The sequence below is a fragment of the Neodiprion fabricii genome, chromosome 2 (assembly GCF_021155785.1).
Source record: "Neodiprion fabricii isolate iyNeoFabr1 chromosome 2, iyNeoFabr1.1, whole genome shotgun sequence".
NCBI classification, from domain to species: domain Eukaryota; kingdom Metazoa; phylum Arthropoda; class Insecta; order Hymenoptera; family Diprionidae; genus Neodiprion; species Neodiprion fabricii.
In genome coordinates, this window is record NC_060240.1 from 21,177,822 (window position 1) to 21,195,908 (window position 18,087).

The 18,087-nt window shown below is 37.1% G+C and overlaps 2 protein-coding genes across 2 annotated transcripts in view; both read right to left on the reverse strand.

The window, feature by feature from the left end:
* Positions 1 to 18,087, reverse strand: part of LOC124175403 (gonadotropin-releasing hormone receptor) — a 184,795-nt gene that overhangs the window by 119,402 nt on the left and 47,306 nt on the right. The window lies entirely within an intron of this gene.
* Positions 14,624 to 17,069, reverse strand: LOC124175404. The gene is made up of 3 exons (XM_046555629.1): positions 15,770 to 17,069; positions 15,184 to 15,616; positions 14,624 to 15,125 (listed from the first exon to the last, which is right to left on the reverse strand). The coding sequence occupies exons 2-3, from the start codon at positions 15,461 to 15,463 to the stop codon at positions 14,893 to 14,895; spliced, it is 513 nt and encodes a 170-aa protein (XP_046411585.1). The 5' UTR covers positions 15,464 to 15,616; positions 15,770 to 17,069; the 3' UTR covers positions 14,624 to 14,892.

The window sequence follows — 18,087 nt, forward strand, 5'->3', positions numbered from 1 at the left end:
GAAGATTTGAGCTGAACTTGTTTATAGTACAAAAAAACGTGAAAAAGTAGTCAGAACGCATAGTTGCAGAACGCGCCGAGTCAGCATGTCGCATAAGTGGTCGTAATAATAATGTCGGTACAAGAGTTGTGTAATAGCTGAAAATTTGTTTATTACATAATTATTATGTATAATTAGAAAAAAAAAAAAAAAACGATATGCCTGTAATTGATTAATAATTAAAACTTTTATGTTTCAATATAAACTGATAGTAAAATAAATTAACAGTGAATATGTTGTCGTTAATAACATTCAAATAATCTTTCATAATGGCAGAAATAAAATAATAACGTCTCGTTGAGAGTGCCCAATTACTTTTGCTAAAATCTGCGCAAAAAATAACCTTGAAGATCCGTTCGAAAGGTCGTTTATGACTACGAGGGGACAGTTTTGTTGCGAAATCTCTCGGTAATTTCAATTGATTCGAAGGAAATCAATTGCCAAGGCTTGTGAGAGACGTGATAGTTCAACCGAATAAAAATGGAAGTAAAATGAAATTGTGAATATTTACTTGCTCAAATGATGATGTTAATTTGAATGAATTTTATTTTTAGTGTTATTTGCAGATAATTTGTTTGTAATAATGACTTGTATCTTTTCAAATTCTAAGTCTGAGTCTGAGCAACGAGACGACATCGATGAAACGAATTCGAACACAGATGATCAATCTGATGAAAATAGCGATGCCGATTTAATTTGAAGATTTCAAATTAACGTTATATTATTTATAAATTTTTATTAAAAGAATATTATTCCATAAAAATAATTTTATTCCAATTTCTGGAAAAGCAAGATCGTTGACGTAGATCAAAATTTCGCGATCCAGTGATAACTTTGCAGCAAACCATGCATACCGAATCATTTTCTCAAATGCTTGTACCTGCAATTAATTATGATCAAGGCGTATATTTCAATCACCTCACGTCTACTTGTAATATAAGACAGCATTCACACCGAGAAATGAGGCTGCTCCAAAAGTACCTTCGTGCGTTGCTCGTGTGAACAATGTTTATGTTTTAAATGTTTTTGTATTAGGTATCACCCCGAGGAATGTACCGGATCCTCTTGAATTGTAACAACGCAACAATAAACAACATTGTAATAACGTAGCAATAAAAGTTGCAGCAAGTAACTCGGGGCTGACTCGAGAAATCCGTCTGTCTAGTCAGGCAAATAAAAAGCAGTTTTTGTTCGATGCGGAATGCCGGGCCGCAAAAACGGAACTCAAACTTCTCTTTAAACAAGCCAGAGTCGAAAACGTTCTAGGTAGCGCCAAAACTCACTACTTAGAGGCAAAAAAGAGGTACAAATCCACAATAAAAGATAAAAAATCACAATTTAACAAAGACAATCTCGACAGCCTAGCCAACATAAAAAATTCGGCCGAATTTTGGAAAGCTGCCAGACTACACAGGAAAATACCTACGCTAAACGCTAATCCAGTTGATATAACCACGTGGGAAAATTTCTTTGCTGAGAATACCCCACCTAAAGACATGAGTGAACACACATTCTACGGAGTCTTTGACCAGTCACTGGACAGTCAATTTTCGCTGGAGGAATTAAATGAAGCCACAAAACTCTGCAAAAGGATAAAAGCATCAGGACCAGACAACATAAAAAATGAGGCCTATAAAGCCCCACCGCTAAACTCGAGATATTACATGCTCTGTCTGTTTAATAAAGTGCTCGAGCACGAGACAATTCCAGAAGGTTGGTTTACCTCGACAATTACACTGCTGCACAAGAAGGGAAGCAAACTCGATCCTGCAAACTATCGTGGAATAGCGCTAATTAATCACCTCACAAAATTGATCACCTACAAGGTCAACAAGAGACTTAAAAATTGGGCCAAAGACGCAAAGGCTATACCGGAATCGCAAGCTGGGTTTCAAAAGGAAAAAGGCTGCGTAGACAATCTATTTAATCTGCTGACGGCTACACAACTTCGTCTGCGCCAAAGCAAAGCCAAACTATGTGTTCTGTTCGTCGATTTCAAAAGGGCCTTTGACTCTTCAAATCACGAACTGCTATGGCTTAAATTATACAAGGCAGGCATCAGTGCTAAAATTGTTAGGTTACTTAAAAACATCTACGATTCGGCTGCCTTCACTGCAAAAAATAACAATGAATCCACGCGCGAATTCTTCTCGACTGAAGGAGTGCTGCAAGGGGAAATTTTAAACCCTCTACTCTTCATTATTTTTACCGCCGATCTGGAGCACTTCCTGCGGAAGAATGGCTGTGAAGGAGTGAACATTGGTGGCTCTTCTGATATCCTCATATTATTGTATCCTGACGACTCAGTACTATTGAGCAACTCCAAGAGCGATTTGAAAAGAAAACTAGACTTTCTTCATAACTGTCAAACAAACAAACTACAGGTGAACACATCTAAGACAAAAGTAGTATGCTGTTGTAAATCTGGCCGGATCCCGGGCAACCTAAAATTCCACTTTGCAGACCAAGAACTGGATATCGTGGATAGCTACGAATACTTAGGCTTAACTTTCTCAGCCAGTGCATTTAGCAGACCAGCTGCTCTTAACGCCATCAAAAAAGCTCAGGCTGCACTGAGCATGGTGGTTTCGCTTATCTACGCAGCAATTTTGTCAATAAAAAAAAAATTGCAAATGGTAAAATGGTTCTGAAAAGTCTGAAAAAATTTTCAAACTCCCATGATTTTTTTTTTTTTTTGGAAAAAGCTTGAAAACAGTAAGAAGGGAAAATCGGCCTACTCCGGATCAAAGCTTAAAAGTTTTTATATTTGACGTAGGATTTTCCAGAATTTTTTCAAATTTTTAATTTTTTTCTGAATTTTTTAAATTTCTCATTCAGATTCAAAAATTTCAACTGAATCGCATGTCAGGAAAAATGTGTGCATGAAAGGGTTAACTGGGTATTGAGGTAGGAAACGAATAGAGTGAACTAATAATGGGGTTTGAAAAATTCAAGTATACTGATAACAATTGAATAAGTCAAGACAAAGCTGTTGCAGGCGCTACGTTACTACGAGAGAGGCAGTTATAGCAATGATCACGATGCTGCTGTACAAGAGAGGATATTCGAAGAGACAGTCCAAATTACAACATAACAGAAGAACCAGATTTGTATACATCAGCGGTGGATTACGGTGCTTCTCTTGCAATCAGAATTGTCGAATAGCTCAGAATTTTGGGAACCAAATGCAGAATGAACCGAAATAAAACAGTCAACATAACCAATATAATCAACAGTTATCTGAAGATATAACAAAAATGACTACAAGTTCTAAATGATAGTGACTACAGGTTATAAACTTAATAATATGCATGGAATTCTCGGTATCTAAGGTCAAAATGAATGGAAGTCACAGTTTAACGTTTCGGCTCTAAGGGGGGCCTTCCTCAGAAAAATTTAAATACTGGTAAACCTTGCACGAAATGTGAAACTTTGAACATGAACGACAAAAAACCCGCAACAGCGGTGAAATTACATTGAAGATCCAAGGCGTCGGTAATATCTATTAAATATCCATTAGTTCGAGTGGAAGCCTAGTCATCATCCAAGTTACCAGAAATATGGCAAGATTAGTTTTAAGAAACTAGAAGGAAAGTTGCGCACAGGAACCTGCTTTTCTCGAAGCGATCCATGACACACCAATGGAGCCTGGCTTATCTACTCCGATCAAGAAACAAAATAACTGCCGAATCTTTTTCTTTTGCACAAAAGGATATACCTACTGCAATATTGTGAATAATGACGGAATACTGAATTCAAGGAAATTAAATTTTTTATGTGACTCTATTCATATCCAATCTTTCTCTATACATACTACGTTTCGTTCAACCGTATAAAAAGAACAAAATTTCCTCACTTCTTACATACATCACATTAGTCATCTATGATAAAAAATTCAGGTTTTAGTGGAAGTTGATCAAGAAATACGCTGGTATTTTTCCAGATTTTGAGATCAAGTAATTCATGGTACAAAAATCCATTTGAATATTCATACGCATGAAAAAAGACTTTTCGTTATTAGGGAAGTAAAATTTATGTGCATATATTTTGAAGAGAGGTTGCATCAGCTTCAAAATATCTCCGATCGGACCCTTTATGATGAATATATCCAAGAATATAAGTGTTTGAAGATCACCGTGCGCCAAAGTTTTGCAATTTTTTTTTTTCAGACTAAGCTTTTCAACATCGTGTAACTCCAAAAATACTGACGCTGAGATTTGAAAAATTAGAGTGATTTTCTCAAGACAGAGACAGCATATTCAGAAATTTTTGTGACATTGGAAGTACCGGTGTAAGTTTTGCCCCAAAAGCGTGTGGTTTGAAGTGTATTAACTCATACTTACAACTAGATTGATATCGGTTTATACATTTTCATGTACCTTGATTAATATTGTTAGATTCGTTACATTGGATTATCTTCAATCCACAAATCTATTCCATTAGAGATAGTCTACATGTCCCCGTACGTTTGTCACTTCCCACCCAATAATTACGGTGGTACTCAGGTTTCTGGTCGAGAATTCTGAAAGTGAGAATTCCCGGGAAGTAATGTAAACCGTAAGAGTGTGGGAAAAGAATCCTAAGGTCTGGAGAACGTAATACCTAGTCGAGAATTCTCGAGTCCTGAAAAAAAGAATCAGTCGTTAATCAATACAAATCAATATATCCTCACTTTCGCGCCAACCGGTCAAGAGTCAACACCATGTATAAGGAATGTCACTAAATTGTAAGTTGAATTCTCTCAACATCTAATTTGATAATACCCGATCCTTTTCTTATAAATAATTTTTCTTTAAGTCTCGGCTTGTATTTTTTATTTTTATTTTTTTATTTTTACATCATATTAGCTGTTGTGCATATCATTTTCCACGTTTCCAGTTCGAAAACGCATGTATTCTCATATCATCACAAATTTAAACTAGTTTTATAAATATAAACGAACGCCAAATAATTTAAACAGTTGTCCAGAAAAATTCTTGTTTTCATTTTGTTTGTAGTAGCCTGAAGATGATCGGCTGCAGCCCGATCGAAACGTTGCAATAAAATATTGATTAAAAAAAAAATGTCTCTTGAATTGACCATCACTCGACGAAAATCACCTATTACTAACTTCAAAATCTGAAGTACACAAAGACAAAATATAGAAAAGTCAAAAGGTGGAATGGTAGAATTTAGAATCTCTATACTATTCTACATTTTGGAAATCTGTATTCTGACCTATTCTACTCTTTTACTTTTTCATACCACGAATTCCTATGCTTTTGAATTCTATTAAATGACATTATCGCTTCTTCAAAAATTCCATATTGCATAAAATGGATATTGGTACGTCCTTCAAACCTCACATTCTTTTCCCACAGTCTTATAGTAACTATACACCCTGCATCCTCTCCTTATCTTCACCGAGTCCGCAGTATACTCCTGCCCCTGTATCTTTCCTCCTCCACATCTTCTCACTGTATTCTCCATATGTTTTACAATAAATCAATTACATACTAAAACATTCAACTCCTCAATACAAGTTCCTCTCATTTCCTCTTATGATTCGTGGGGTTCGTGAAGTCGACGGGTGACGATCCTGAAACAGGCCGTAATAACATGACGGCTGAGTGTGAATGCGGTCATCGATAGCCGCCGTCGTGATCACAATCATCCACCCCGTATAGTCCAGTCCAGATAGGTTTTCACTTTGCATTAATTCCGTTCTCGTTTTTTCTTGGTTCAATCGTTGGGGTGGTCACTGGGAGTCCTCTAACCAAAAGTCGACCAAATCGGCCCCTTGCTATCGCCGCCATCTTGAACTTTATGAAAAATGGTTTTTCTTGAATAACTCGGCCATTTTCAATTTAATGAAAAATGGTAAAGACAAAAGTCTGGTTCTCGATTTTTTTTTCAAAAAATGGATATTTTTCGAATTAAACCTGAAAATAGCTGCGAAGTGAAACTATTGTATTATCTTGTTTATTTTTGACTTTAAGACTTTAAATGAACAAAAATAAAATTGTAGAGAATTAAATTTTTATAAGAATTTTGGTCCTTACCTTTTTTTGCTACAGTCAATATTCAAGGTAGTACGCCAACGGCAAAGAAAAAGAGGACCGTCAAAACTTTTGTTTCAATGTGTGAACGTGTCTATATGCGTGGGCGCGTTGTGTGTGGTGCTGCCGGTACAGAATACAAGATGGAAAATAAAAATAGGTTTAAAAGGTAAGGACCAAAATTCTTGAAAATTTAACTCTCTACAAGTTTGTTTATGTTCATTTATGCCCTAAAATTAAAAATAAAGTTAAAAACAAGATAATACAATAGTTTGACTTCGCCGCTTTTTTCAGGTTTATTTTATTTCATTTTAAACCTATTTTTATTTTCTATCTTGTATTCTGTACCGGCAGCACCACACACAACGCGCCCACGCATATAGACACGTTCACACATTGAAACAAAAGTTTTGACGGTCCTCTTTTTCTTTGCCGTTGGCGTACTACCTTAAATATTGACTGTAGAAAAAAAAAGGTGGGAACAAAAATTGTTGAAAATTTAATTTTCTGCAAGTTTGTTCAAGTTCATTTAAGCCCTAAAGTCAAAAATAAACAAGATAATACAATAGATTTACTTCGCCGCTATTTTCAGGTTTAATTCGAAAAATATTCATTCTTTGAAAAAAAAACTCGAGAACCAGACTTTTGTCTTTACCATTTTTCGTTAAAATTGAAAATAGCCAAGTTATTCAAGAAAAACCATTTTTCATAAAATTCAAGATGGCGGCGATAGCAAGGGGCCGATTTGGTCGACTTTTGGTTTGAGGACTCCCAGTGACCCCCCCAACAATTGAACCAAGAAAAAACGGAATTAATGCAAAGTGAGCTCGATTTTTTGCCTATCTTGACTGGACTAGTTAAATTGCAAACTTTCTATTTTCTCATCCTCCTTTATTCTTACCCCCACCCCTCAGGGACTGGTGGGTAGCTCCCTTATTCTGGGAGGTCCATGGGCCTCGTGGAGTCTGTTTGTTGTGATAAGATAGGCGCCTCCCAACACTGTAAAAAAATGCGGTGTGGACTTTAATAGAATATTTTTGGGTGTCAATTTAACACTATTCGATGACAATCTAATACTATCTGTCGCCAATCTAAGACTATATATCACGTTTAAGTCCACACCAGCCACTTTCGGTCAATTTTAACACCGCCAATTTTATACAACAATCAAAAAGGATACATCTTGAGGGGTATTGCTTGGCGCCGCTCCCACGTACTTGCCCCGGGTTATAGTCGGGACATCGAAGAACTACAAGATCTGTAACCCTAAGTCTCCGACGCCTGATCGCTTCCCACGTGACTCGAGTAGCATTTCTCAGGCCCTTAGGCCCGTTATCTGCTAGAATCTTATTCGGACTTATTTCATCAATTTCACCAATATTTTACCGATCAGAGTGCCGTTTTGGGATCTTTCTTCATTGCCGAAGAGGCGCGTATTTCATTCTCACGCACATTTGATTAGCGGATTAGCCTACCTAAGCACATATTTTTTCCATTCACTTTCCTGGAAAATTCTGCGTACGTGACAACGATCCGTAGATGATTTTGTCAATGGACGCATCTCTACGAAATCAACCGAATATGTGAAATTCAACAGATTTGGAACACAAATTAAATCTAGGATCAGCAAAAAGATGCACCCATTATTCAAGCCGAGTCACGAGCACAAAAATTGACATTGCTACCGTACTTTTTTGTATACATCGTATTTTGATTACAGTATTCGGATAGATGATTTTCTAGATTCAATGAGAAATTACATAAAGTACCTACTCGCACATTTATAGTAGGAAAACTAGAAACAAATTCTAAAAATAGTTTTTTCATGGTTACTTTTAACACTTTGTAAATTAATTAAATGACTGGAAATACCATTTAATACGATCGAAATCCTTAGTTGGTTGTATTCTCTTTCTTTTTTTTCTTTTTTGTTAGGCATACGGTTCCTCAATCTTTTATGTAATCGTTACCTGTTGCATGATTTTACTCGTTTCATAGCAGTTTGTACAAAATTTTAGATGAATATTGTATGAACTGCGTAAGAGTCTTCAGAATTTTATAATTTTTTTCGATGGAAGCATACATGCAAAGAATGAGACATGGTAATTTCTATCACCGTAGGTAATTTAATAAATGTATCCGTCTCAGTCGAAAATGATCTTTCCCAACATTTGCTTGGAAAGTGAGATATTCGAAATCTGTGGAGCGTACTTAAGGTGCCCCATTCATAGTAAAATAAATAGGCGTCGGTTAGTTTAAAATAAAATAAAATAAGGTGGATTGATCATTTCACCGCCTATCCTGCCAGTCTTACTTTTCTAGGCAAAAAGACAACTCAAATCAAGCTTCTCTTCACAGGTGTTGAAAAAAATAACGTATTTTTACACATGCGGATGCGTGATATCTGACTCGTGCGTTTACAGCACTCGCAATGGCTCATGTCGCAAATTTCACACTCGTCGAAAATCACCAACTATCCGCACTAGTAACACAACGTACTGTTTTCTGATTTTAATGAATCTTCACGTTTCCGAACCTCCGGTATGCGAAAAACAAGGGTTTAGAAAAATGTCCGTCTATCTGTTTATCCGAACAAACCCCGCGATAATCTCGGAAATTTTGTTCAGCAGTTTTTATGCTAGCATAATACAAAAAAAAAGAAAAACTAGAAACTTCAAGCCACGTAAGATTCGCTGACTAACCAAATCTTTTGTATAAATAGGTTAAAGGATTTCCTAAAGGAATGTGAAACATTGATCGTGACACAGAGCGAGTTTCATCCGAGAAATAGGAGGACAAAGCGCACAGACAGGGTAGATAAATTCGTCTGAAAGTTTGTTTGAACAAGATTAGAATGAGACTGCTCCTGGTGGGCGTATATTGCCAGGCTAAAGACAAGTAATCGCAGCTCCACGTTCACCAGAATTTACAGTACCAGTTAGGCTGAGTAAGACTTCTTCAATTTACTCACCTGATTATGTTGGTTTTGAATGTGAGTCATGTTTGATGTCTGCATGATGGGACGAAAAAGAAATCCTACCCCATTCACATAATAGCATATTTCACGTATTGCTTTAAAATAAACTGCAAGACTCCAATGCAAAATAAGCGATCTAAACTATTTTTAACGTTAAATCGCAAGTGTCTTCAAACACCGTAGTTCATCATAATTCCATATTCTTGCCCAGCTGTGTTTGTTCACAAGACATTTTGGGTGTATCGATTCATTAGTAGTTTTATACATTCTAGGGGTGATTCAGCAGAAGCTCCAATTGTGTCACGCTTGCGAAATACGAGAACACTGCTATTTAAAGACAAATTGAGGTGTCGACTGATGTTCGCTTTACATGGGATTAATAGATTTCAAAATTAATACGACTTCATTGACTCGCTATAGAGAAATTTTGTATTTATCCGCACTTTGACTTTTGCTGAGACGATTCTCAATTTTTTACAGCAATGAATATTGCAGAACCATCACTTTTTATTAAATACTCATTGATCGAATGATTTGAAGAGGATCGATTGGACGGAAGTAAGGATAATAAAGACAGCACGAAAAAAAGCAATTTAATCAATGTGTGACAGGTACAGGGTGACACCTGCCATCAGAGCAAAGTAGCACAAACAAATTTATCGTCAAAGAGAGTCAAATAGGCGCTTACATCAACCAACACATACCTAAATTCCTCGTAGCAGTGTGTCAATGTTTTTCACATACAGCCATTATACACGTAAATATTCCACTGCTGGGTCGGCATAGTATAAAATATTTTTCAAATGTCTTTGCATTGAGCATAAGCAAACAACACTACGGATCTTGTGGGACATCACTGAACATCTCGACGATTAGACAGCCTCTTCGAAGCACGTTCAGCACATAAAGGATCTACGCCCGCCATTACGAGCTATGGTCGTGCATGTCACAGCTCGTAATGATCGTCAATTTCTCCAGTTAAGTAAGAGAATAGTACTAAGGCGTCAACTGTGATCAAATTAGCATCATCTTGAGAATCCTATATATTTAGCTTCAGAAAATTTGTATAACTTACACTCACTATCATAGGCTTCCTCCTTTTTCAATTTAATTCAAATTTTAACTTCATTAAATTAAACTTTCTAGGCCGATCGGCATGTTTTGGAAGAATGAATGAGTTAATGATTGTAAGGTTATTTTCTGGTTATGAGAACTATTTCAAATTGAGGAAATATGTCATTATGGGTTTCGAATGATCAAACTATAATACATTCCATACAGTAGGATGCTGCAGTAAGGTATAAACCTATTTCTGAACTTAAATTATAGGAGTTAGTTTTTTTTTTTTTGAAATTGTGCCTCAAGCAAATAATAAAACCATTACACATTCGTAAGGTTACATCGCAAATTTGTTCAATCGCTGCAGTTTATCATATTTTCGTATTCCCACCCAGTTGTGTCTGTTAAAAATGAATTGATGGGGATATTTATTTTGACAAAGAATTAAATTTGAAAAAGCAATGTTTACTGCAAAAATTAATTCAACCTGGTTTGTTAATGTGTCTGAGTCTTCAAGTTGTCGATGTGTTGCAGAAGATCATTACAAGCAAGTGTTCAAATCTTTATCCATAGGGTGGTTGATAAGGTCGGAAGTGTCCCAGAAGTTCTTAATGATGCATAAAAATAGTCGGTACGAATAAAGCCACCAGGCTTGCTTGATTGCTTATTAAATTCTGAAACATTTCACAGAAGTGCTAGTTATAGACTCATGAACGTGGTACCATATTAACTTTGCAAACTTCTACAATTCTGAACCTGAACTTAGGACACAACACTCGGTTCGTCCGAGAAAATCGCTGTTTCTGGAGTGTTTGAGGTCAATGAAAACAGAAAGTAAGATGAAATAAGAACAACGACATTACGTGAGAGCTCCGTACCACCTTTAAATTTTTTTCAACGTTATTTTTATTATTATTACTGGATTGAATCATCAATTTTCCGTAACGCCAGGGAAATAGACTCATCTCCAGGTTTTATATCATAAAAATTATGAATACGTATTTTTATGAAAATCATTTCAGTTTCAAACACCTAAGTGTTTCCTTCGTTGAATCTCAATCCCGTAGAAGTGTGTGATTGTTCTGCAAAAGGTCAGGTTATTCTAATTTATAGGTACGAACTTGAACTTTGGGATCCTAATAGGATGTCCAAATTTTATTACTTTAGTGCAACTCTGTTCGCAATCGTTGCAAACTGATATGGTTTTTTTTTTTTTTTTTTTTTGTTTTCTGAGGAACTATAAATTTTCGATTTCGATTTAGAGCGTGTCCATACAAATTTGTTTTTACATTGAAGGTAAATATTCACATCAAAATAGCCCGAACTCGGCTCAAGAAGAAGGTAATGCATTAAATTTTATTACATATGACAAGGCAGTCGTATTAACACACCTTATCAATAATTCACAATTTTCCAAATTTGCTGCAAAACATTTCAGGGCAAGAAATACAGTTAGTAACTCAAGGTAGTTTATATGAAACCTTCTTTCTTCAATTCTCAAGATTATGGGTACTTCTTTCCTCCGAATAAGCATCCCAGCCGGAGAACGATGCGTCTAGGTTCATCTCTTTTTTAAAACTTGATTCTGATCGACTTATTACTTTTTTCTGTAGTTTCTATCCACCACTTGAATTACAAATTTAGTAACATACAAATTTTTCTTTTTCAAAATTTTCACAGTACATGGACCGTACGCAATAGCTAGGCAACACGACACTCTAATACTAGGTATCCCGAGAACTTAGCAAAACTTCTAATTTGATATTCAGTTGTGAGCAGGTATTCTTATATTTAGTCTTTTAGACCATTTTTCTTTTGATTCGTTAGTTCCACTACAAACCCCTTTGAGCCTAACAAGAACCCCAGATATTTACACCTCAACGGTGGGGTTAAAGAACTTTCTTTAAAGGTAACGAGGAACCACAATTCTGTCAATAGTGTCACAGTGTCTGATTCATTCTTTGAACGTATTCCTCATTTAGCACCTATACAACGAATATTGTTCAAATAAATACTTGATATGTGACCCTTTTTTCTCAGTACGTCCATAACTGGTATTAGAATTTTTGTAAACATCGTAGAACTCGTGCAAAGCCCGAAGGGTAGGCACATAAACTGGTTAATTCAACCCTTGAATCTGAAGTGAAGATATTTTCTGTCTTTCACTTCTACAAACATGGCAAAACATGCATCTTCAATATCTAAAGAAACCATTGTCACGTGAGGAGCGGTCTCGTACGCGACGACTTAACCTTTTAGATTTCCGCAGAGGTTTATTCTTATTTTTTTTCGCAAACTTTAAGTAAGCAATCTTTAGCCTGGTAAACTTGAAGAATTACTTCGATATCCGCAAAAACTTCGCGTGTAGAGAGAGCTCCGCGAAGCCAGGAACGGATAAGTAATAAAAACGTGTTTCCTCGCGGTTAAACAAAACCAAACCTGTGCCAACAAGCCTGGAAAATCAGCGAACACGTAGTACGTTGCATTTACCTTATCGAGATGAGACCGAGATCGTGTTAAAGATGACCCGAAGAGAATTCGTGCGTAGAGAGAGCTCTGCGGAACGTATAACGAGTAACGGGGGAGTACAAAACAACGTTCTGTCCCGTGACTGAACAATTTACCATGAATCCTCGCCAACTACTGGATACAACAGGCGACGAGTACTCATCAAGCCAAATCGACCTCGCCGTGACGAAATAAAAATAGTTTACAGAAATTCCGCAGAAAATTCACGTGTAGAGAGAGCTCTGTGGAACTATCAACGAAAGAGTAATGATGAAAATTTCGTTCCGCGATTAAACCGGTTTGCAGCGTTCTCGTAAGAACCCAAAATATAATCCGGACGTAAATAAGCGAATGGCGTGATAAATGTTATCCGCGTAGTTAAATTAAATTCCACGAAACGGAAAAAATTTCGTTACCCAACACCGAGAATTAAGTCACGGGTGAATTATTCTTATAATATAAAAGCGAGGATTTGGCAGGAACGAGTAATTGGGTCATTTAAATAAAAACACGGGTATTGTGCGGACAAACTAATAACGAACAACAATTTGTCGAGGCGTAAAAGCCCTCACGGAGTAGAGGGAAAAGCCCGAGCTAGCCAATGAATGATAGTGAATTTATTGATGAAACTCAGGTAACATCCAAGTGCATAAAAAGGTGAATAAACTCCTACAAGCCAGTGACTTCTATCGCAATTGGAATGATCATTTGCTTGACTAAATCAACTAATTGTAAGAGAGCTCTCGTATCTATTGGAGGGTACAACATCCGCGATATTGTCGCAATACACGGTGTGTTCCGTGATGCCGAGACCGATCTCTCTTCTAAGTCAGGTCGCTGGGCGAAATAGGATTTCCCAGTGGCAAAATCCCAGCTCGTTACAGGACCCCAACTTTTTGGGTACGAGGGCAGTCCTTGCCCCAAAGACGACTACAGATGACTCGCAGCTGTTGCGGTGTCGCAACCGGTACTTCGACGGGACAGCACTATCATATCTCGTCGTCACAACAAACTGCAGGCATATAGTGATAAAATAGTGCAAAATAATAACTGTATACTTGGCGACACAGCCGAATATCAGAATTGGCAAATTATAACAGAAACACAAATTATCCAGAACCTTGAAATAGAGGCTGCATACACAACCGTTCTCAGTGGAATCTCTTTTCTGTCTGTCTTGAGCCGAGTGTTTTCACACCCGGACACAGTGCAGTTGATAGCCACATATCCTCTTAAGTGCAAGCAAGGCGGTTTTCCCCCGAAGGACCCAACTCAGGGCGCTTCATCCAAATTCTGGCTTATGGACATACGTTGGGCGAGTTTGGCCTTCAGGACTGGTTTACGTTATTTCGAAACTATTTTACAATTGTCTTTACAGGCTAAGACAGAGGAAGAGTTTTACCCGACCCGACGTGATCAGTTGCAGGCCCTTGCGACCTTCTTTGAATCTGCCGGTCTTCCAGTTTACCATCCCGAGCTCATGAAATAGTACATTGCTTACCGAGCGAGAAAACGGTCGTTTGCGCCGAGGTGAACATACTATTTTCTTCAATAGCGATGTGAAAGCAAATTTCCAGTAGCTACGCGCTACAGATGTTCAGAGCTTATAGTTTTTGTCAAGCAAGTGGCAGCAAACACTAAGGGATGATAGCTCTGCTACTGGTGTGCCTGTTTTGGGGAGTGAAAGGGGGGCGAAAGTGATCGCGGGCTTGAGGGACGGAGCTCTGGTCGGGTTGTTCGGCCCCCTGACTCGAAAAAATTAAAATTTAAAAGTAAGAATAAAAATTCACTCCATAAGACCAATTTTTCAAAAGTTGCAGCTCATTTTCTAAAATCTCCACGTATTCGCGAATTTCCGCAGGCGTTCTTTACTTGTCGGCAGGGTTATTTTTGGTTTAAAAAAAATTAGAATGTGAAAGTACGGAAAAACTACAAAAATTTATTACACAATTATTTTTGATACAACAATTATCAATTTCTGTGATAATTATTTTCAGAACAAAAGTTCAATGTTCTAAACCTTATAAATTACTTTGTTCTTGTAAGACAATCGGAATAGCTACTACTGACTTTTTTTTTTTTTACATTTATTTTTTCCCAAAATAAAAGTTACATCCTGTTATATTAATAACTGTTTGGATTTTTGGCTTTCATTGCATTGGTTACAGCACTTGAGTTGCTGACAAGTTCCACCATAACGTCCTCCGAATCTGATGCATCCAAGACATATTCAGTATTCGGATCTTCAAGTTGAATATCGATTGTTGTGGTTTAGTCTGGTGCTTTTGCAAGTGTCAAGGTCATAGTCGGTAGGTTGATCATGTTGGAGATCATCGAGTCACTAAATTTGGCTTTTTTCAGAGGTTGTGAATTTGTCGAATCCGGTGCTTTTGAAACTGTTGAAGTTGGAATTACGAATGCAGTTTTAGACATTGATGATTTATTGATGTTGTCAATCATTGAGCCAGTATTTCTTTTGTGTCTAATCGAGTCAGCTATGTAACCTGTAACAGAATATTATATTTATGGAACCAAAAATTTAAATTACAACTAAAAGATTACCTTTGGCAACTGTTGAAGATTTCCACTCTCTGTGACGTTTGAGTGTTTCCATGTTGGCTTGTGAGTCAACAAGCACTGTGGTAGAACGGAAGATGTGTCCGATGCATCTTTCTGGACCTTCCAAGCCCAGAAATTCCGCAATCTGCTCAGGTATTTTTTCAAACGTGTGTTTTCCAATGACCTGAACGGTGCACTTTCCATTTTTGTGGCCGAAAAAAAATGTCTTGCTGAGTGCATTTGGTGGACGCAGTGTGATGTATTTCTTCACAATTAGAGCCATTTCATTTTCTATTGCAAAGCATCTCGTTGTGCGGTTTTTGGTGTCATTTAATTTCACCAGAATCAAATTTCCTTATTGATTCACGTCATTGCAATTCATGTTGATGAATTCGCATCCTCGGTATGCAGCGAATAGTTTAGAAACAGCTACAACCTAAATTTGATACAATTTTATGAAAACATGGATTTTATACAGAATTATTCAAGAATCCCAAAGAAAATACGAATACGTTCAGTGAAACAGCAATAAAATTTATTGAGCAATTAATAGGAATTTTCAAATGAATGTTTAAAATCTCATATTTACCTTCATTGCCAAAAATCTAATGTGGGGAACTTCAGTTAAAAACTTGTTAATCTCCCCTCCGGTGAAAACTTTTGACTTTTTTGTGACAAATCTTTTTTTCAGCGTTTTCAGAAAGACAATTAATTTTGAAAAGTTGGTAATTTTAACCTTTTAAGGACGGAACTGGTCGATATTTCGACCACTCAAGTATCATAATATTTTCGAGTTGTTATGGGGATAATATTATGTGTTGAATATAGTAGGAATAGTGTAAACATTCTAGGAAGCATATTTAACCTTGAAATAGTGATTTCAAGGTCAAATTTTTTATTCAGTAATTCGACCTAAAAATTGGTATACCCACGTATTTTGGTGCACTGAATTCGAAAAAAATAGTATTGCGTATGGTAAAATGCATCTTCAAGGTTAATATAAAGTCGAAATATTTGATCACCGTTATTTTCTACCGACAGATCAGTACATTGTTTTTTCTTGCGGAGGATTTCTTATCATTTTCGGGTTAAAATAGAAGAAGCAATAAATTTGACCTTGAAATGTAATTTTCAAGGTCAAGGATGTGTCTTGCACATCTTTTACTATTTTTTTTGTATTCAGCGTATCCAATTACGTAGGAAAGCATTCCTAAATCGCCAAGTCAAATTTTTAACATTGGACTTTACGTTGCGGACGGGAGTGGTCGAAATTTCGACCACTGGGTTGGTTGGACACTCCGCGTGAGAAATTCATTGATATGATACACAAATTTCGTGTAAAATAAAAGGTCGATTTCAACGTAAAAATCCCCGTCCTTAAAAGGTTAATGTTTTCATGGAAATCAATAGTTGCTTCGAGCATGGAGTACGTCGCCCATAGCGGGCTTGATGCTTTTGATAAATTCCAAAAATAGGCCAGATGAACGTTTTCCGAGGTGTGTTTTACTCCACTTTCGAGAATCCATTGTTCATACTTTCTTGTATTCCTTTTGATATTTCTGTCGAGAGGTTCCCGGGAGTAAATTTGGTCTTGATTCGGTGGCGGCTTCTCGAATTTCGAGAGGAGTACAGTACTCCGTATCGGAATTCTCTGACACAAGCAACTGGCAGCTTAGGAGATGGCGACACGGCTACGAGCTTCTACCACGATTCACGAGACGGCAACACATGTTCTCGCGTTTTTAATCCGCGCGAATCAGCGACCGGTAATCGATTGGTTTCCATCCTCGTTTGCGGATGGAAACTCGCTGGTTTCGCTCCGCTATTGTAGAAAATGTTTTTTTACTATCTTTGACAGATAATAAATATGTAACCACTTGACCAATTTCGATCAGGCTCAAACATTAAGATCGTATGAGCGGGAGTACCGGCCACGTAAGTCATGTTTGAAAATATTAACGTGTTCTTCAGATATAACGCCATGCTTGTACACAATAAGATAGAGAAGTAGTTTGGCCAGGTAGATGATTCACAGGTAGTTCTCACCTTTAAATAGTATGGTTTTCATCCGTCGGCAACATGGCCATAATACTTTGTGCACTTTGTAATACTTTCACTAGATGTACCTTGTTTCTGCAAACAAAGCGGCTGTTTGGTAATATGCGAAAATTAACTGAAACTCTAGGATTTACAAGAGCTTAATACCAATACATCAGCATTATGTATGTACATGAATTGCCTAATTTTAATAAAAAATTATAATATTCATAGAGTTTCAAAAGACTTTTTCTTATGGTCGCAAGACGGTCAAAATCCACGATTCTTTATCGGTTTTAATATAACAGCTTGGTGCTATAATTTCAGATATTTACTATGCAGCGACAACCGAGGCATATGGCCAAAGGATATTGAAACTCTATGGCAGTCTAAGCATCTAAGAACCATGAGTGTTGATTGTTGTTGCTGAGTACACGCCAGGATAAAACCGTCAACAAGCCACATATCCGCTGCGTTGGTAGTTGGGTTTCGCTATGTGACGGCTATATAACTGCCACTTGAAACTGTTTCCCGGGTGGTATTGCTAGAATAAGCTAGACTTAAGAGCCGGCAGTGTACACACCGCGGTGAGACAATAAATGCTTCAATACGAGCCCGTCTATTGTGAATTCTTTGTTCCCACTTCCCCTATTTCACTATAGAAATACCTTAGCTTACTGTAATCCATTGGCAACGGGTGTCGATTTCTAAAGCTCTTGGTACCCAAAATCTAGAACGAATGCTTCAATTTTCGGGAGTTGATGAATTATTTCCGAAATCAAGTTGTATACTACGCAATCACGCTATGAAAACTAGACGGGTATATCTTTTCATTTTCATCTCCATGTAAATTTCTCATGGATTTAGCAG